Source organism: Cupressus sempervirens, chromosome 7, assembly GCF_028749045.1.
Source record: "Cupressus sempervirens isolate cs-2001-9-10 chromosome 7, ASM2874904v1, whole genome shotgun sequence".
NCBI classification, from domain to species: domain Eukaryota; kingdom Viridiplantae; phylum Streptophyta; class Pinopsida; order Cupressales; family Cupressaceae; genus Cupressus; species Cupressus sempervirens.
In genome coordinates this window covers 14,273,604-14,296,404 of record NC_143124.1, presented here as the reverse complement: position 1 = coordinate 14,296,404, position 22,801 = coordinate 14,273,604, and the positions used below count along the sequence as shown (strand labels likewise).

The 22,801-nt window shown below is 32.8% G+C and overlaps 1 protein-coding gene across 9 annotated transcripts in view; it reads right to left on the bottom strand.

Moving 5' to 3' along the window:
* Positions 1–5,765: 5,765 nt before the first annotated feature.
* Positions 5,766–22,801, bottom strand: part of LOC149545176 (RING/FYVE/PHD zinc finger superfamily protein) — a 29,901-nt gene continuing 12,865 nt past the window's right edge. For 6 of the 9 annotated variants that reach the window (XM_089790561.1, XM_089790559.1, XM_089790555.1 and 3 more), the window contains 3 exons: positions 6,972–7,095; positions 6,522–6,808; positions 5,766–6,388 (listed from right to left, as the gene is read on the bottom strand). In XM_089790561.1, the coding sequence (XP_089646687.1) occupies positions 6,296–6,388; positions 6,522–6,808; positions 6,972–7,095 (504 nt within the window). In that variant the 3' untranslated portion in view covers positions 5,766–6,295. The remainder of the gene's footprint in view (positions 6,389–6,521; positions 6,809–6,971; positions 7,096–22,801) is intronic. The other 3 variants (XM_089790562.1, XM_089790557.1, XM_089790556.1) reach the window with 1 other exon arrangement.

Below are 22,801 nucleotides of genomic sequence, written 5' to 3'. Positions count from 1 at the left end.
AATTTTTATTGCAATGATTAAGAATTGTAATCAATAAATCTCCCTATCATTCTAACCCTAACCCTAATTTAACTCTAATTCTAACCCTAACCCTAATTTAACCCTGATCACAATTATATCTCTAACTTTAACTCTAACTCTAACTTGAACCCTAACTCTAACTCTAATTCTAACTCTAACTCTAATTCTAATTCTAACTCTAAATGTAATTCTAATTCTAACTCTAACTCTAATTCTAATTCTAATTCTAATTCTAACTCTAACTCTAATTCTAAGTCTAACTCTAATTCTAATTCTAACTCTAATTCTAACTCTAATTCTAATTCTAACTCTAATTCTAACCCTAATTCTAATTCTAACTCTAATTCTAACCCTAACTCTAATTCTAATTCTAATTCTAACCCTAACTCTAATTCTAATTCTAACTCTAACTCTAACTCTAACTCTAATTCTAACTCTAATTATTTCTCCATGATGATGTGAGAACATTATATATTGTTGAATTTTTAATAATGCTAATGCAATTTTTATTGCAATGATTAAGAATTGTAATCAATAAATCTCCCTATCATTAAGGAATCTATTTAGACTTATGATTTTCTTTCTTAATTAATATATTTAGTAGCCACATATATAATCTAATTAAATAATGACAATATAAACTAAATATATGATTCGTTTATTTTAAATTAATCACTAACTTTAATAAAATACAAATTTTATTGATAAGGTGAACTTCTTGTCCGCATCAACGATTAAATTTAATTATGAAACATTAAAAATATAAATATTTTGAAACATGCAAATATAAAACTATTATGAAACATACAAATCTAAACATGGAAACCAAAAGTTTTTTGAAATATGCAAATCTAAAACTAATTCTTACCCTAACCCTAACCCTAATTCTAACCCTAGCTCTAACTCTAATGCTAATTCTAATCCTAACCCTGATTCTTACCCTAAATCTAACTCTAACTCTAACTCTAACCCTAACTCCAACTCTAACTTTATCCCTGATTCTAACCTTACCTCTAATTCTAACCCCAACTCTAACTTTGACACTTTTTGTAACCCTAACCCCAATATTAACCCTCACCCTAACTTTGACTATAAATCTACCCCTAATCCTAACCCTAACACTATATATAACTCTAACTCTAACACTAACCCTAATTCTAATCCTAATCCTAGCCCTAACTCTTACCCTAACCCTAAATCTAATAAGGTAACTTTAACCCTAACCCTAATCTAACCCTTATCACAATTCTATCTCTAACTTTAACTCTAACTCTAACTTGAACCCTAACTCTAACTCTAATTCTAACTCTAACTCTAACTCTAATTCTAACTCTAACTCTAACTCTAACTCTAATTTTAATTCTAATTCTAACTCTAGTTCTAGTTCTAATTCTAATTCTAATTCTAACTCTAATTCTAATTCTAATTCTAATTCTAATTCTAATTCTAACTCTAATTCTAATTCTAACTCTAATTCTAACCCTAACCCTGATCACAATTCTATCTCTAACTTTAACTCTAACTCTAACTTGAACCCTAACTCTAACTCTAATTCTAATTCTAACTCTAACTCTAACTCTAATTCTAATTCTAATTCTAACTCTAACTCTAACTCTAACTCTAATAATTCTAACTCTAATTCTAATTCTAATTCTAATTCTAACTCTAACTCTAACTTTAATTCTAATTCTAACTCTAATTCTAACTCTAATTATTTCTCCATGATGATGTGAGAACATTATATATTGTTGAATTTTTAATAATGCTAATGCAATTTTTATTGCAATGATTAAGAATTGTAATCAATAAATCTCCCTATCATTCTAACCCTAACCCTAATTTAACCCTAATTTAACTCTAATTCTAACACTAATCCTAATTTAACCCTGATCACAATTCTATCTCTAACTTTAACTCTAACTCTAACTTGAACCCTAACTCTAACTCTAATTCTAACTCTAACTCTAACTCTAATTCTAACTCTTACTCTAATTCTAATTCTAACTTTAACTCTAATTCTAATTCTAATTCTAATTCTAATTCTAACTCTAACTCTAATTCTAACTCTAATTCTATTTCTAACTCTAATTCTAATTCTAACCCTAACTCTAATTCTAATTCTAACTCTAACGCTAACTCTAATTCTAACTCTAACTCTAACTCTAACTCTAATTGTAATTCTAACTCTAACTCTAATTCTAACTCTAATTATTTCTCCATGATGATGTGAGAACATTATATATTGTTGAATTTTTAATAATGCTAATGCAATTTTTATTGCAATGATTAAGAATTGTAATCAATAAATCTCCCTATCATTAAGGAATCTATTTAGACTTATGATTTTCTTTCTTAATTAATATATTTAGTAGCCACATATATAATCTAATTAAATAATGACAATATAAACTAAATATATTATTCGTTTATTTTAAATTAATCACTAACTTTAATAAAATACAAATTTTATTGATAAGGTGAACTTCTTGTCCGCATGAACGATTAAATTTAATTATGAAAATTAAAAATATAAATATTTTGAAACATGCAAATATAAAACTATTATGAAACATACAAATCTAAACATGGAAACTATAAGTATTTTGAAATATGCAAATCTAAAACTAATGTAAAACATGCACATTAAAAATCTGCAAAAGAAATGTATTATCAAATATCTCAATCAAAAAAAATTTGAATCCTAAATCTAAATCAAACGTACAAGGCTAAACTATATGAAACTTTAATCTACTCCTGTTAAAAAACTCTAATTGCTCCAATAATCTCCATCTCTTCCTCTCTGCAAAAACACAAAATGAAAATGAAATGAGGAGCATTTGTTTTATAATTTATGAGAGAACCCTCATATCTCCCAATAGATGTCTTTTGACATTCCATGAACTTGTTTCAAATTCTCCCACTCCTCAGAAAAAATAAGCATGAATGTGCATGCAAAAATATATTTAACAAAAAAAAATGTTTTATATTTAAAATTTTAATTAAGTTATTTCATCCTTATTTTCTTGCATTCTATTTTTTTGGCCTTATTTTTTCAAGTTCTATTATTTCAGCATCCATTTGGCTTAATATTATTTTGGCTAGCTATTATTTTGAAATTTTATTTTATTTTATAATTCAATAATGTTAAAATATATACTAAATATATGATTTATCTACTTTAAATAAATCATTAACTTTAATAAACTATAAATTGTATTGATATGGTGACTTTCTCATCCAGATTAATGATAAAATTATGTTTTGAAATATGAAAATATAAATACTTAGAAACATGCAAATGTAAAACTATTATGAAATATTCAAATCTAAAACATGCAAACCAAAACTATTTTGAAATATGAAAATCTAAAACTAATATGAAACATGCAAATATAAAACTAATTTGAAACATGCACTTTTAAAATATGTAAATGAGAAGTATTATAAAATATATAAATCAAATAGATTTTGAATACAAATCTAAATCTAAATCAAACATGCAAGACTAAACTATTAAATGCAAGCCTAAATGGTTATGAATAGAATTTTAAATCTAAATGAAATTAATTAAAATTGAAATCTAAATCAAAGTAGAATATTATAACTAATTTTGAATTTCAATTTACATTTACATCTAAATCTAAATGAAAATGTAAATAAAAAATAGAAATTTCACCTACAAAAATGTTACTCCAAAACTTCAATCTACTCCTATTCAAAAACTCCAATCTAATCTTCCAATAACCTCCACCTCTTCCTTCCTGCAAAAACATAAAATGAAAATGAAATGGTGAACCTTGGTTTTATAACTTCTGAGAGGCTCCTCATATCCCCCAATAGACGTCTCTTCACATTCCACGAATTTGTTTCAAATTCCCCCACTCCCCACAAAAAACAAGTATGAATGTGCATGCAAAATTATATTTAACAAAAAAAAAATCATATTGAAATTATTTCGCCCCTACTTTTTCGGGCCTATTATTTCGTTTGTAACTCTCACCAAATCTTTTTGATTGCCAAATGGCATTCCGTATTTTACTTTCGTTTGTAACTCTCACCAAATCTTTTTGATTGCCAAATGGCATTCCGTATTTTTATTTCGTTTGTAACTCTCACCAAATCTTTTTTCCTTACACGGATTATTCCTTGGAATATTCTTTGTGCTGGGAAGTGTTGCTGCCATTGTATATGCCTCTCGGCATAACTAGATTTCAATATTGAGCTTCAAAAAATGACACTGCTAAATATTGCGAGTGTTCCCTTATTCTTCAACTCTGAACATTAATACAACACACTCATAGACTCGTGACTGTTTCCTTACTCTTCAACTCTGCCTACCATTTCTTATCTTCTACGGTGGAAACCACTAATCAAATTAAAATATACAGGAACAATTTGATCCATAGCCCCAATTATGAAAAAAAAAATAGTTTTCAAAATTGGAATCAAAAATGACTTCTAAATATTACAAGTCTAAAACTCTGAACATCAATAAACACACGTGAAGACTCGTGACTGTTTCCTTAGTCTTCAACTCTGCCTAACATTTCTTATCTTCTAGCCCACCACCATCACAACTCCTGCCAGCCTCAGTCACCGCCATGAAACAAAACTCATTTGAACAGGTTTTAAAATCACACCCCAACACTATGGTGCTTTTTGCAGCTTCCTGTACAAGCTTCAATTACATTATTGTAGTTGTAGTTGTAGTTGTGCTCCTATGTGCCATTTACCTGCTCGCAACTCACCCGTGCCCCTCTATAAACAGTCATATTGAACGATGCTGTGATGAAAGGTATCATTACATACCCTTGAAAAAATACTCTCCACCTGATGTTGTCGGTTCGCAAACATGCATCCCACCACTTCCCTTGCTAGTGGTGCTAGAGAGCAACCTATGCATTTCACTGAAGTTGGTCCTATTTTAATGGTGCCACTACAAACAAGGCAATGTGGAATAGAAAGTAAAGGATTTTTCTAGTACTTTCAGACTTTAATTGTTGTGGCTAAAACAAAAGCAAACTCAATTCACTCATGGAAATGCTCCGGCCAATACATATTCAAACTCAAACAAGTTATTTTTAATCCAGCGACAAAGCAGCATAAAAGATTCAATGGATTTTTAATATCTCAACACATGTATCTCCAGTATTCAAGTAGTTTTCAGTTTTACCCTTTTCAAGAAAGTTATTGTAGTCACAAAGTCGATATGTAAAAAGACCCATCCACAGAAATGTAAACTAAAATAAATTTGGTTTCAAATATTAAATATAGTGATTCAGGTCATATACAATAAGGCTTCCATGGGGAGACTCACCAGGGAAGTAACTCAATGATTACATTTGTGTAATGCCATCTCTAGTGCCTTTTTAAAGCACAAAAGATATCAATGTCAATATTTTGAACATCTTAAACCATTGCACTAAACTATAAATGTAGTATTGCATACAACTGTGCCTTTGATTTGGAGGGATACATCTTGAGAGTATGTTTATCTCTGAGTATATTAAAGAAGTCAATACTATCATCCTTAGATCAAATACTAAACATTTCTGAACATATTAAATATGAAAGGTAATCAGAATACCTATATAACTTGCAATCAACCAATGAAGACAATAGAGACTAAAATTGATAGCGGTAAAATGATGATGGTATTTTAACTTCCATTTGTTAACAATCTATTTAATTATACAGAAAACATATTTAGCCCATCAAAAATGCTACTAAAGCATCCAAGTCAGTAGCCTCCAAATTTTATTTGATGTTATATTCAATTTGAATGCAAATCATTCTGATTTTGGAACAGAACTATTCTTTGTACAGGGGAAGACTTGCCATGATTTTTTGAGTTCAGAGTATGTTTCAATCAATTTTTATAAACACCTGTTATACTGATAGATTTCTGTACTCTTAAAAGATCCAAAATAGCTACAGAAGCAAATAGATTAGAAGCACCATGCCTTGGTTGCCAATGTTAGCAATGCAGTGGTGAAGACTCGATATCAAAATTAATACCGCCACATTGCCTTGGTCTATGGTTCCAATGAAGGTAGATATGAAACCATCAACCTGTAGGAGAAATTGAATAGTTGAAATTAACTTACAGTCATAGAGTAGTCCATTCTTGGGCCTACTATAAGTGTGAACTTATACATTCTTACTAGGCACAGACATTTACATTTCTGAAGATAGTTGTGCCAATTACCAGAAGGCCAAGGAAGAAAATAAAATATCAAACTGGTACACACACCATATTGGTTTTCAAATGGACCTATAGGAGCTTCAAGGCTTTCAAGCGTTCTTCATGTTCTGGTTCTAGCTTAGGAGGCGTGTAGTGTCCATGCAGGTCTTCAACAACATATTCCTAAAAATAAAATCAGAATACAACGCAAAAGTAAATAGATAAAAGATTAACAGAAACTGGAAATAATAAAGACAATTATAGATAATTATTTGTCTTGTAGATCTCAAAGTCCAAAATGAGTTTAAAAAACCACCTTTGTGAGTTCCCTCTTTGTCAATATGTGATAGTGTCTTTGCCATATCCTTTGAATTGCCATTGTTGCTGCTAGCAGCCCATAGGCAATGCCAAGGATCGCAAAAATAATTACAAAAATAACCAGGAGTGCACCACAAGCTTCCATGGATGCTGGAAAACAATCCAAAATACCCCATCCATAACAACAATTGCGGCATCCTGCCATACATGGATCATTGTTGTTGACTGATGAACAGTGCACTATCAGACCTCCAATACCCAGAATTACGAAAAAAACAAAAACTCCTGCATTTCAAATTGTGTTGGATTATTCAAATTGTGTGCAAGCAAAGATAAATTTTCAAAAACAAAATGTAATTCTGAGTTTATAATCTGCAACAATCAATAACAGATAACGGATAAGTAGACAACCTATTTGAGAAATTGAATCAAAATATAAGGAACAAACCAAAACAATAGTAGAAGGGTATAGGATGCTTGGACAACAGTCGATCCCATCCATCGCTGAATGAATTTCTGAACTCCCCATTTGTGTCCATCAGGTATGCAATACTGCCCATAACAGCAATTGTCTGCAATAACAAATGAGAGAATGATTTAGCTCCACTTCTACACATTAGGTAGTGAGAACTTTAAACAAAATGTGAGGAAATGGTGACACCACTACTGGGGAAAACTTGTATTGTTAATGTTTTAATTAATTTGCATGACCAACTGAAAGTAATAGACATTTTCCTTCTATTTAATAAAATATATATATATATATATATATATATATATATTTGAAAGCCGAAAAACTGCAACCAGAATCACTGTATAGTCAAAAAGCGTGGCAAATGAAAAGAAGCTACATTTGCAATAAGATCAACAATAATGTCCAAAGGCCTGCCATTCCCCTTCTGCTTTAGAAAATGTGAACAATGAAATTTTATTACTCGCAAAGATTCTCCAACTCAGAATGAATAATTCTGCATTTTTGTTCTATTCTCAATGACTAAATGGGTTAAAAACAATCAAATCTTACAACGAAAAATTTGCTATGCTGTTCATTTTAAAAATTTGAGTGAGCAATAACTGCTCATAGGGTGGCTGCAAACTCAGTGGGTTACAATGAGAAGAAATTATTTATTTCATAAAATTACTGTACCTACTCATTCAAGAATCAATATCTTCTAGTATTTGTTCTTTAAGCTGTACTATGATGAACATAGCAATGCCATAGAAAATGCATTGATTCTAAATGTTATCTCAAGGGATAATGAAAACAAGTTGATATGTCTCTGTTTATTTCCACTGATGAAGAATATATTTATTTTGTGGTGTGTACTGATTACACATGCAATTCTTGTTTAATCGACTTGAATGTTTATGTAATGGTATATGTTAAGAAGAGTACCAGTGCTGTTGAATTATCCTGTGGATGCAGGTGGAGGTTTGGGTAAGCCAAGACGTGAATAGAGGGGGTATAAAGTGTAGGCTGTAGATCACATGTTGACATCATCCAGTCCAACTCCCAAGTGATGGTAGCTACAAATTCTTCTACTCCACATCCTTGGGCTTGCTGATTGAGATAAGCTTGGTAAATCCTCTATGACTGACATTGTGTTGTGTTGATAGTCTTTTAAAGTCCATTGCATTGTGTTTAAATGTTGGATGTCGCCTTAGTAATAGTTCAGGCATGTGTTGGCCTGTTGGATATATTTAATTTTTTAAGCGTAAGCCCAGTTTAAGGAATTGTTAAGAGGTAGATCTAATGAAATTTTAAAATATTTGACTTCCTGGTTAAAGCTATCAGCGTCATTCAGATGGCAATGCTCTAAAATTAAAGAAAACAAAAACTTGCAAACAAACAAAGATGGGAAAGGAAAACCCAACTGCAATTTAACCCACAGTTGACTAGAGTGAAGACTAGTTAAGATAACAGAGATTTAATTTTACAAAGGGTAAAGAGCTTTTAAAAAAATTTAGTCACCACCATGGATTGTAGCTGCGGGAGATGTCCTTATTACCTGCATGGTGCTCTTTCATATACTTGTGTTTGGAAATATGAAGAGATACATTGGAAAATGAAAAGACTTCCGGTTATGACATAAAGAGTCTCTTATTTCAAGATATATATCATTGTTTTGTGTGATGAGTTTGGTATACAATTGAAACCATTGTACTCTGACCTCAATTTTTAGAGATGTATTTTTTTTGGGGTGGCTGGGATTTTCCCATCAAGTTGGAGGATTTTCCCAGGATGAATTGCCGTGTCTTTCTGTGTTTTTGTTCATTATTTTTGTTAATTGATGTAATATCTTTATTTCTAGGCAAAACATTACCATTGATGGCATGCCAATTTTGGTGATTTCATAGAGGAAGAGATGTAACAAATCAGAAGATTTGTTTGTAGATATGGGAGAATTATGAGTAGATTTCATTGGCATGTTATGCATCTTAAAATATTAAATTTTCTTAACTTCCCAAAGAAGACCCGCCCATGTTAAGATGCCATTATTGCAGTTTTGCAGAACGTTTTAGGGCATCAAAATACTGAGAAGACCAACAAAAGAAGATGCCACTACTGCTTCTCAATAACTCCCAATGGCTGCCATATTTTGGTTCTTCTTCTATTTTGAAGCTTGACATTGCTGTAATAAATACTCTACTGTTTGGATACTAAGAGCTCAGATTTAATCATGTTTTAGGGTGCCAATATCTAGAAAATGTTCTCCTAATGATACTTTGATCTGCTGAAAAATTCACTCCTTTTGGGTGCCATTAGGAAAGATCTCTGGAATAGTCTATGTGCCTGTAGCTTGACCAGCAATGCTATAGTGGATCTCATTATACATTCGGAGTTCTCTTTTTTTAACGTTTTCTTCTTATCCAGGTATATGAACCCCTTCACTGTGAGAGCTGTTTTATTTCCTCTTTTTTAGTTTGAAGAGAATGCAAGATTTAGGGAAATATGGAAACAAAATATACATTTCCACAAGTGCATGATTATATTTTATAATATATATCAAACCCCAGTTTAAGGAACAGGAAGAAATGTAAAACAAAATTTTTAAAGAAAATCATAACCTTTCCCTTGTAATTACTAGAATTTACTACTAAGCTTATCTATGAAGTAATCTAAGGTTCAACTAAGAACTTTACCATGGGGGAAAAGGTGAAACTAAATATATTTCCTTTAACTCATCGTATGCAAATAAGATTTGCAAAAAAAATCAGAAGAGTGAAATCAAGTCAGTCCTTTTGTAGGCAAAGAAAACTGAAATTAAATCAGTCATTTTTGGTGAGTAAGTTAATGAAACAAAAAAACCTATATTTTTATATGAATAACATTATATTTTAGAGGATGACTCAAAAAAAAAAACAGCTTGCCAAGTCTGAGCAGTGTCCAAGTCTTGTAACACTGCTAAATTAACTAAGTTCAGCGCCATATAACCAATGTCTAAAATTAATCAATAGATGCCACTCCTTAATAATAAGCATGTAATGTTTTCTCCTTATAAGGCAAAAAAGCTACCCAAATAAAGACATTCTGCCAGCCTCCTGATTTTAAAATAGATCTGGTTCATCACCATCATCAGTTGTTCAAGTCAACTGTCTGAATTTGATGAGCCCAGTTCTGGCCTCATAGATGACGTTATCTAGTAGGACCAAAAATAGTATTTGTTGGCAGCCAAAGCTGAATTTCTAAATATTCAATTTGCCCTCAACAATTTATGCACTTCAAAGAATACAGCATATAGCTTCAAGTATGTATTTAAAAGATAAGGCTTTCAGAACACAAGATGTAAGGCAAAATAATGACTGAAGGGGCCATTTTGTAACTGTCAGAGTGGTGATTTAACCAGTTGTCCCTTGAATGAAATAATTTCATTCCAACTATAGAAATAACAAATAAGAATATGAAGCAACAGTTCAATAATTGCTGTTACAAGTCAACTTCTATTTAAGGACATTAAGAGGTTGAATTGGATCATCAAAGGTATTCCATACTCAGCATATCTTCAATAGAAGCACAAAGAGAGGAAGTGCAGAAAAGAGGAGTTTCCAAGAAGATTACACAGCTCATAATTTTAGGTGTTTGACACCGAATTGCACCAAGAAGGAAGAAAACACAAAATGTGCCTCACATTTGCAACTATTTCAACATTCTAATGAAGTTCAGAAGATAAGCATTTTTCACCTCCAACTGGTTTTCCTCACCTTGAGGTTTCCACAATAAATCTGTATTTCTGTATAGTGTGATTTACTTCTGTTTATGTTAATTTATTAAATTTCTCATAGTTTTATGCATTCTAATTTTAATCCAAAGAGCTTCCAATTGAAGAGCAACAGAAAATACTGAGAGCGAGGAGGGGGTGAATCGGTATTTTAAAATTTTAAATAAATGTAACCACATTAAACATAGAGAGTGCAAACATCAAGACGCAAATGATGAATTTCACATGAAAAACCCTTTCAGGTAAAAACTATGGCACATAAATAGCTTTCATTAGTGTTATGTTCACTGATCCACATTTCTGATTATATAAGTGAGCACCAACTCTCCTTGAAGAACCAACTCAAAAATACATTGAAACCTGACACAATTCTTGACTAGTTCTCTTTAAAACATATCACTTGAATCACCAGCTCAATATATATTGTCAAAGAACTATTTTTTCTACACCTATTTTTTCTTCAAAAGCACAGTTCCGTCAATTTCCCAAGAACTATCACAATCCTTCCAGCCACAAACCCATTCAGTGGATTAATGATTTCCACCTCTTGAGCACTCTTGAGAGACTCAATATTACCGGAAAGGTAAGAGTTCAATACAACAGATATATTAATCTCAGCATCACTCCGCATGAAATCTCTTCTGGCTATATAATCTTTTTTGTGTTGTTACATCAATACAGCAAATGCGTAGCCCACTTCAATGTATCTTCGTCATGTATCTCTGAAACAATCCTCAGTCTATTGGCTCATCACTTTCACAGGTGGAACGATATGATGTTACTATTAACATGAATCTCATCCCCATGATCAGCAAGTAAAGATCCTTTGCTAAAGCCCGCCATTTTAACTCCTAAGACTGCTGAATAATAAGTAACGGAATGCAATTGTTGTATGTTTTGTGCAGAAAAACAACCATCCAAAACAGCAATCAGTTATAAATTTAATTTTTAGTGCACAGTTATACTACCACGAGCGGTATTGTTCACCCCCTCCCTGTGATTTTTTTCATGTGTTAAACAGTGTATATTGACCGCCTTAACCAAAGACCCAGTAATTGCCAGAAATTGGAAAAAATAACATTGCACTCCAAGTACCATATGTTGGCTCTTGCATTAAAAAACCACTACTCACAAAAAAAACCTCAATCTACAATATCTTTGTTGAATAAGGATCTATTGTTTTACTTCAGAAATCAGAAACAATTCTTAAATGCCAATATACGTTACAAAGTCATCAACATAAAGGAGCCATCCCGATCACAACTTAAGCTGTTACACCACACATAGGAGAAATTAAAAAATCGGCTGTAATAATATGTCAGACATCAAATTTAATAGACAACAGCAGTATTATAATGGAAACACCTGAATCCATGACAATTAAAGTTCATAGAGGTCAAACCTTTTGAATGTTTAATGGTGACATGGCATATAATCTGACTTGGCACAATCAAGCAGGTAAAGTGGACAAGCAACCAGCTCAAACAGATGACCAGGCAGCTCAAGCAAACAACCAAGTAGTTGATGAAAACAATGAATCAGCAGCTTGATAAGCATTTCATTCCTTTTTCATGCTATAGTACCTTGATACTATGAGTAATCCTCCAAAATTTATATAACCTTGATCATCAAACTTTGACAAAAATATTCAACACCCTACCTCTTTGTCATTGATGGCAACTCCATCTAAAACCAAACTGAAACAAAAATAAATCTGAAATAGTACTGTACTCCCTGACTTATTACTCCTTTTGACATCAATAACAAAGACCAACCTGCATAACTGAAATGGGGCTAAAAGAATATGACAGTGACAGCTCCCTAAGTCCAAACAGCAATTGATGGATGGAGTGAAATCACTCCCAACATCTCACTTTTGATATCATCAAAAACATATAGGTTGTTAACAGCCCTGCTTGCATCAGCAATGTATTTGCCATTTTTAATAATTCACAACCATCTGAATTGAAAGATAAATTGTGTCTTTGATCACATAATTGACTCACATTTAATCTAAGTTGTCGGTTCAGATGCGGGTTCGACATTCGTTTGAATTTTTTGGGGGCTGGGTTCGGGTTCATTTTGGGTTTGCCAGTACAACATTTTTATTTTTTTTAAATCTAAATATATTATTATAATCATTAAGACTATAATATGTTATACTATTAAAATATAATTAAATAATATATTACAATCTTAATTTAATAATATATTATTATACTGATAATTTTAATATAAATATATTATAATGTTAAATAATAAATATACAAATATCATAAAACAAATGTTAATATAATTGTAGTGTAAAAAAATTAATAGTAATTAATATTTGTAGCATAGTCCACAATACATCACTTCCACCCGAATGAAGAAACGCTCCGTAGAAAACTGATCAATGTTAACTGTGAAAGTTCTTTGTTCTGCTGAATAATGTCAATAGCACAACAAAACGACATAGCAGATACAACAGAAAGTATATTTCTTTTCAGTGTTCATTCCATGCATCCCTCTGCCAACACCTCATTCTGTGTGTTTCTCATTGATTATGTGATCATCGTTGGTTTTACATTAGTGAGGCCCACCCATTGATTATGAGGATCGCTGTTGGTACTGATTTTGTGATTGCCATGCATTGTTGTGCAAGCAGAAAAGACAACAAAATTAATCAATTTCGCCTTAAGTCATCAAACATTCGGTCAACGTCACCCAAAGTCACCCCGGGTTCAACCGCTTAAAAGGAAATTCATTAAAAAATATGCCCAAATTCAACGATGGTCCATTTTATCAAGTGTGCAGCGAATTCATCAATCAAACAGTGAATTTGACCCGAATTCGAACCGCATTTGACTTCAGAGTGACTCAACTTCTGATTTTGGCTGTCCGTGAGCGAATACGACAACTTAGCATTTAATAGATTGTGTTATAGACCTTCTATGCATAAAACATTGTCAACTTGGTCTCAACATCTTCTAAAACAAGTGTACCTTTACCTTTGCTTTTTGCAGATGTATTAGCACCATATCTTACCTTACCTCTATTAGTGCTTTTAAAAGTGAGAAACTTGCTCATCTCTAGTTGTATGCCTAGAACAACCACCATCAATGTATGATATCTCCTTTTTATTTTGTGCAACAAAAGTTGTTTCCACAATCAAAGCCTCCACTAAAACTTCTTCTTCCTCCAAACCTTGGTAACCTTCTTTGTCCTCTCTCTCAAACATTGTGTTTATCTTGAGAAATCTGAAATTCCACTTTTATAAACTTTAGTTGTGGGACCATAGTTATTTCATTTATAACATATAACATTGTAGTTCCTTGGGAGTGCAAAAGAATCTCTACTCATAAGTCTGAAATCATTTCCTTCAAACGTTGTACAGTTGATTGCCATGTGTCGAAATCTGAGTTACCGTGTTCGAACCTTGGAGCTGGGGTCCAGGTGTGGATTCATCCAGGTCCGGATTCGAGCTAGGGTCAAGTGCAGACCCGGGCAGACGCATAGTTCCAAACAGGGACCCTGCTCGGACCTGGGCAAATCCGGGAGGACCTGTGGCATGTGAGGCCATAAAGTGGTCCAAAAAGCATTTTAAAAATGAGTTTTTTAATTTTATTTTTCTTCAAACCCTAAAGGAAGGCATATTAGATACTTTTCATTCATCTAATCTCTCATTTGCTTTCTCATTTTGCTCTCTCATTTTGATGTGGCCATTTTGCAAGTTTGAAGAGAAGGTTGTAGAGATTGTTTGTGGAGTCTCAAATCCTTCAAATAATCAATGCCGAGTGTTCCAGGTATGCATTTGATCCTTACTTTCACTTCTTTCATAGTTTGGTTTTAGTTTTTTTATTGTTCTAATTTTTTATCAAGTTTTGTATAAGTTCTGAAAAAAAAAAATTTTAAAAAAATTTTAATAGATTGCAAGAATCATAAAATGAGTAGTCAAAGTTTAGTGGATGGGGAGGGCTCCCAAAGATTTAAAATTGATAAAAGCTCTCCTTTGTGTAAGTATACAACAAGAATTGAGAGAAGCTCATATTACCGGTTTAAACACTATTTGATAGGCCCAGTAGGTCAAGGGATTAGCATGTGTGAGGGTCCCCCAAAGGGAGGTAAAAAGGGGTTGTCAGCTTCTCAAATAGCGGGCATGTTAAAAGAACAACAAGAGGCTGATAGGTTAGTGTCAAAGGGGAAAAAAGATAGATCAAAGCAAAAACCACCAACACCACCCTCTCAAACAACCACTAGACCACATCCCTTCCTACCTACCCCATACGGAAGAAGATGAAATAGAAACACTCCCATCCCACAAGAGAGGCCCATTAGATAAGGCATTTCAAAATGAAAAGAGAGAAATTGCTGACATAAAGGTTGGGCGTTGCCTCATTAGGAGTGGTTTCATTCAATCTAGTGAGATCACCTTATTGGAGAGAGATGGTGCAAGCAATAAATGAAGCACCTCGTGGATACCGAGCCCCTGGATATGAAAAGTTGAGAACAGCCATATTGCATAATGAGAGAAAGAATGTAGAAAACCTCCCCAAACCAATAAGAGATTCTTGGATCCAAACGGGGTTGGGCATTGTTTTTGATGGATGGAAAGATTGCAAAAACCGTATATTAATAAATGTGATTGTTGTCTGCCCCAAGGGGGCAATGTTTTTTAGGGTAGTTGATTGTGAAGGGCAAGTAAAGGATGCAAATTTTATTGCCAAACTTCTCACTAAATCCATACAGTCCGTGAGAGTTGACAATGTTGTCCAAGTAATAACGGACAATGCTAAAGTTTGTAAGGCTGCAGGTGCTTTGGTAGAAGCATGATATGAGCATATATTTTGGACACCATGCATCGTCCACTCCTTGAACTTGGTGATGAAAGCAATTGGCACCCAAATTGAATGGGTGAAAAAAGTGCATGAGAGTGAGGAGATCCAAATGTTTGTGACAAACCACCACATGTCACAAGCAATTTTCAAAACTTTCTCCCACTTGGAATTATTGAAGTTAAATTTTGAACTTTATTTAGCTTCATTTATCATTTTGTTTCATACTTTACACAATTGAATACATATTTTTTGTGTTGTTTACATATTTGATATTTGAAATGTGTTATTGTATTAACTTACAATTTGAATTCTCATGGTAATAGGTTGCTAAAACAAGGTTTGCTTCACACACAATCATCCTTAGACAACTTGTGAGGGTCAAAGAAGCATTGTGTCAAATGGTTATTAGCAACAAATGGGGTGGATGGAAGCAAGCCGATACAGAAAAGGCTAAAACTGTAAAGGATATGATCTTGAGTGATGATTTTGGAATAGGGTGGACTATGTATTAGAACTCACCAAGCCAATCATGTCTATGCTTCGATATGCCGACACTGATGAACCTTGTTTGGGGGACATATATGATGCCATGGACTCCGTGCTAGAAAGAATGAAATCATCCTTGTTTATTGAGAGATTTTGATTTTTTATTTTAATTAAGTTATTAACAATACATCAAGATAACTTACATGTACACCATTTGACATCCCAGCTCAATCAGAGGAGAGAGCAAGATCCAGAGGATACCTTGTGAATAAGGTGAAGAAAATTGTTCTACATCGATGGAACAAGATGACTACACCTTTACACCTCCTGGCATATGCACTTTCTCCCCAGTATTAAAGTGATGAAATACTTTCTATTCCTGGTAGAGTGGCACCATACAAAGATCTTGAGGTTGCTACTGGGTATAAGAGGGCATTTAGCATCAAAATGCAATGGAAGAGACCTTAAAAAAAAAATTAGCATTTAGGTAGCCAACAAATAGAATTAATTATATTCGTTGACTACATAATAATTACCGACAACATGCTAATCTACCCGTCGGCTATCTTATAACTTTACTGACAACAGATACTATGAGTCTATAACCATCAATAAACTATTAAACATTTGTCATTGACTAATTTATCACCATGTTTCAAACTTTATTAAACTAAATTATTATCTATCAATCTAATGAAATAGTCTATGTTTTGAAACTCCATTTTGCATTTTAGTAATTCAATGTATGATTTTATTTACAACATTAACATAGATTAAGATTAACAAGTGAGTATTTAATGTTTATCTTTGACATTTGCCATTGATCAATAATCAAGTAACATTGATATATTCATACTATGAAATGACTTAGTTTTACAGCTATGCGAGTTTCTTTTCTTCTTTTTTTGCATATATATATACTCACTAACCCAAATGGGGAAAGAAAATTTGCCCAAATCCACAAACCCGAACCCCAAACCCAAATCCATTCCCAAATCGGCAACTTAGGTTGATATAACTGCAAGAGAAACAATAACCACAAAAGAAAAAATTATTAAACCTGTTTGTATGTGTTAATCTTGAGATGGGAGACCTTTTGAAAGCATCATTTCTGATTTATTATGATGAATCCTTTGTGCCATCAATATTTGTCTTATGTTGTTCTTTTGCACACTTGAAATTTGAACTTCTTCAAGACCAACTCTGCCTTTATCAGTAGATGATCTTTGTGAGACAATGACCTTGTCCAAGGGCATTAAAAAAAAATTGAGTTATCATCTCATGATTCAAATTTGTCAAAGATTTATCCAAGTGAAAAATTTTCAGCTTCAAGTATTTCACAGTTTTCTTCTTTGATTTTAAGCTGATTTTTTGTTTCTTCTTTTATTCTCTTTGCTTCTTCAACCTGAACCTTCAAAACAGATTTATCAAAGTGAAACAATTTCAGCTTCAAGTCTTTCACAGATTTCTTCTTTGGGCTTAAGCTGATTTTTTATTTCTTTTTTTAATTTTCTTTGCTTCTTCAACCTGAACCTTCAAATCAACTATCAATTACTCTGCTTCTCCGAGAGTTTTAGCTATCTTTGTTTCTGCCTCATCCTCTTCCTGTAGCAGCAACTTCAAGTTCTAATTTTTATTTCTAATGTCTCTTGATTCATCTAAAACACTCATTGGTGTAAAGTTTTATTATTCAGAAGTCTGATTGGTGTAAATCTCAATTCAATATGAATATATAATGCAGAATTTGTATTGCAGTAAAACTGCTATGTACTTATTGTATGATTTTATTAAGAATGAGGTTATTCACTGAAATGAAGAGTGGATTAATATATTGCAAGTATGAACTGTAGACTGTGATGATAGAGAAGGACTGCCGTGGTTATTGGTCCTTTCTTCACCGCAGTTTAACATATCTATATACTTCCTATCAGGAGAGGACGTGACTCAGCACGGTGACCATTCAACCAAAGGTCACGATGATCGCTTAACATGTATGTTGCGCTAACAGTTTGTTAAGGATATTAATATAACGATAGCAAGTGTAATCGGCTGTCAATAATAATATTGTCACAGCTGATGACAATTTATTATCGACAGTTGGTGATAATATATTTGACATGAATATTACATCGGCTATTCAAAGGAATATTTCATAATATATATATAATTTGTATGTATAATATATGAATCAATCATGCAATATTAGATTGAATACAGATTAAGGAGCATAGATTAAATTTCACTCATGCTAACAATCTTAACACTCCCTCTTTAGCAAGGGAAATTTGAAATAAGATTAACTTACATAATCAGTGTAGTCATCATTATGTTTTAAGCTAAGAGAGAGAGAAAAGAAGGAAAACATAATGGATTTTCATGGTGTCCAGCTATTGCCCAAAAGACCCATGAAGGTTATCAATGTGTCCGGCAAAATCCGGCCCAAAGAACAAGGATAACCCAAACTTTCAAAACAATGGGTTTTCATGGTGTTCGGCTATCACCCAAAAGACCCATGAAGGTTATCAATGTGTCCAGCAAAATCCAGTCCAAAAGACAACAACAAATTCAACCATTGTTTGAAAATAGATCAACTAAAATAAAGTTGTCACTTTATCATAGGATCAGAACACATGAAAGGTCGTCACCTTTCTCAAGAAAAGTTGTCACTTTTCACAATACAAACTTGCAAGCAAAAATAAGAAAATAATTTGTATTCATGAATAATAGATGCATTTACAATAATATCATACCAAGTTTTTCTCGGAAGTATACAATTTTCAACTAAGCAAGAGGTCTGGTGAAAATATCAGCATTCTATTCATTTGTATTGATATAACTCAATTTAATGATATCTCTGCCAACCATGTCTCTTATGTAGTGATAGGGAGTCTCAATATGCTTTGATCGATTGTGGAAAACTAGATTTTCTGATAGCTTGATGCAACGTTGATTATCACAATGAATCACAGTTGGTTTTAGAGGTTTTCCAAATAGCCCAAATAGAAGTTTTCTTTACCAATTTGCTTTACATGCTCCCATAGAAGCGGCTACATACTTGGCTTCGGTAAAACTTAAGGCAACAACTGGTTGTTTTCTGCTGAACCAAGATATCATAGCTGACCCAAGACTGAAGCAACAACCTGTAGTGCTCTTGCGGTTAGATGAACATCCTGCCCAATTTGAATCAGTATATCCTTCCAAATATATCTCAACCTTTTCATACTTTAATCCAAAACCAATAGATCCTCGTAAATATCTTAATATATGTTTTGCAGCCATAAGGTGGATCTTCTTAGGTTTACACATAAAATGACTAAAGACATTTGTAGCATAGCATATGTCAGGTCTGGAATTTACAAGATACCTAAGAGATCCAATTATTTGTCTAAAGAGTGTAGGATCAATGTCCTCAGATTTTGATGCTTCTTTCAGCTTGTGTAAATTTGTTTCCATCGGAGTAGATAAGGGCTTACTATCCATCATTCCAAATCTGGTCAGAATATCTTGGGTGTACTTTCCTTGATGCAAGAAAATATAGTCTTTCTTTTGATTAACTTCTAACCCCAAGAAGTAGTGTAGTAGCCCTAAATCTTTCATTTCAAATTTAGCTATCAAATCTTGTTTACATTTTTCAATTAATTTATCATCACCTGTTATTAGCAAGTCGTCAACATATAGAACAAGCATTACCATACCATCATTTGTGGTTTTGAAGTATATGTTAGAGTCGACTTCATTTTTTGAGTACCCAAGTTTGGAAAGGTAGATCTATCCTTTCATACCAAGCTCGAGGAGCCTATTTGAGACCATAGAGTGCTTTCTTGAGTTTACATACATATAATTTTTTATCTTTTATGGTGAACCCTTCAGGTTGTTCTATGTAGACTTCTTTATTAATGACCCCATTTAGGAAAGCAGTTTTTACATCCATTTGATGAATCTTCCATCCTTTTGATGCTGCAATTGCAATAATTGTTCTTACAGAAGTGTAACGAGCTACTGGTGCAAAGGTTTCTTCATAGTCAATGCCAGCTTTCTAGGAGAATCCTCGAGCAACAAATCTAGCTTTGTGTTTTTCAATACTTCCATCAGTGGCATATTTGATTTTGTATAACCATTTTGAAGATATAACTATTTTGTCTTTAGGCCTAGATATAATATCCCAAACATCATTCTGAATTATGGAATTGTATTCTTCTACCATGGCATCTTTCCACTCTTGGGACTTTAGGGCTTCTTTAGTTGTAGATGGTTTGATTTTGTTTATCTCAGTTATAAGAGTAGTATAACATGATTGGTTTCGAGTTCTCTTATCTTCTTTTGAGATCTCATTTGGTTCCACATTGTTTTTTTCAAGCATCTTCCTTGCCCATAATGGTCTTTTCTTCCCATTAGTTATATCTGGTTCTCTCTCTTCAGGTGTATGCTCCCTCTGATTTTCAGTTTGTCTAATTTCCTCATCATCTAAGATTGGTTCATCTTCTATGCCGGTTGAAAGTTTTAAAGCAGAATCCTCTTCAAAAATTACATCCCTACTTGTTTCAACTAATCTTTGTCCCGGAATGTAAATTCTATAACCCTTGGAATTTTCACAATATCCTATAAATATACCTCTCTTCCCAGAAGGTTCAAGTTTAGTCCTCTTTTCTTTGGGTATGTGAATGTATACTGGACATCCGAATATTCTAAGATGGCTTAGATCTGGTTTGATCCCTGAGAAGACTTCTTCAGGTGTGGTATTCTTTAGAAATGAATGTGAACATCTATTTTGAATGTATACTGCAATCTTAGAAGCTTTTGCCCAAAATGAGCCATGCATATTTTGATCATGTAGCATAGCTCTTGCAGCTTCAATGATAGTTTTGTTTTTCCTTTCTGCGACTCCATTTTGTTGAGGATTATAAGGTACTGCATACTCCCTCTTAATCCCAACAAAATTACAAAAACTTTTGAAGATATCTGATGTATATTCTCCTCCATTGTCAGATCTTAATGTTTTAATCCTTTTACTTGTCTGATTTTCTACTACTGCTCTGAAGGTTTTGAATTTTGATAGAACTTCATTTGATTCTTTGACTTTCAAGAAATAGATCCAGGTCTTCCTAGAAAAATCATCAATGAAGGATATGTTATAAAGAAAACCTCCTAGAGAAGGTGTGGGCATAGGTCCACAAAGATCTGAATGGACTAGTTCCAAAACTGATTTTGACTTATGTTCACTAGAGGGAAAAGGTTTTTTTATGATTTTCACTAGAGCACACCCTTTGCAAGTTCTTCTATGAGATCAGTCTAGTTTAGGAGTACCAGAAGTTATCTTATCTAAATTATGAAGTGAACTAAACCCAATATACCCAAGTCGTCTATGCCATAATTCATTAACATTGGAAGTTTCAAGACTAAGAGCTTGAGTTTGAATATTGCTTATTCTATATAATGTTCCAAATTTGGACCCTATGATAATAGCATTTTTCATATTTGAGTTATTATGCAATATAGTACTTTGTCTTTGTTGAAGGTGACATGATATCCATCATCGGCTAGACTTGAGATAGAAATTAGGTTCCTTTTTATGCATAGTACAAATAAGACATCTTTAAGATTAAGTGTAGTTCCATCCTTTAATTTTATAGAACATGTCCCAATACCTTTTACAAGATAGGTAGAATTGTCTCCAATTGTAACTCCTTCAATGATATGAGTTCCAAATGAATCAAACATATCTCTGAATCCAGAGATGTGACAAGATGCACCACTGTCTACAATCCAAGCTTCTTTATTTGAATTTACTTCACTTGAAAGTGCGCAATAGTATAGTTGATTTTCATCTTCCTTTGTTTCAACAAGGGAGGCTAGAATTTTCTCTCTTTCTGGACAGTTTCTGAAGGTGTGTCCTATTTTCTCACACTTAAAACACTTAACATGAGAATGATCTTTATTAAACTTCTTTTTATTGTTATTATTGAATTTCCTCTTCCTTTTATTTGAGACAGTGTCAAGAGCTTGATTTTCTCCCTCTTGATTTAAAGTGATCCCTCTGGAGATTAGCCTTGATTCTTGTGCTATGCATTCATTTTTTAATTGATCAAAAGTAGGAATTGAGGGTATGCTTACAACTTGTATGAAAGTATCCCAAGACATTGGAAGCCCTCTTAGAGCTATTAATGAGAGTTCTTGATCTTTGATTTTGTTTCCAATGGAAGATAATTGTTTCTTCGTTTTAGAAATTTTCTCAAAGTAAGAGTGAATAGAGTCTCCTTTTCCATTTTAGTATTCAGTAATTGGGATTTTAAGGTGATTAGTCTACTTGAGTTATTTATCTCAAATGTATTTTTTATGGTCTGGAATACTTCATATGCACTTTTGATCTCTGAAATGGAAGGAAGGATGTGATCTTTAACTAAATCAACAATGATTTTCCTTGCTTTATTATTACGTCTTTTCCAGGTGAGTTTTTTGGTTTCATCTTGAGGTATTGAGATCTCTTTTTCAATGTATTCTTCAAGTTCCAGTTCTTCCAGAATCGTAATGATATGAGTTTTCCAAGAGAAGAAATTTGATGCACCTTCAAGTCTGTCCTCCACCCTGACATTATTTGCCATTATTTCTTCCTTTTTTAAAAAAATTGAGATTTCTCTACCAATTTGGCTCTGATACCATGTAAAGTTTTACTATTCAGAAGTCTGATTGGTGTAAATCTCAATTCAATATGAATATATAATGCAGAATTTGTATTGCAGTAAAACTGTTATGTACTT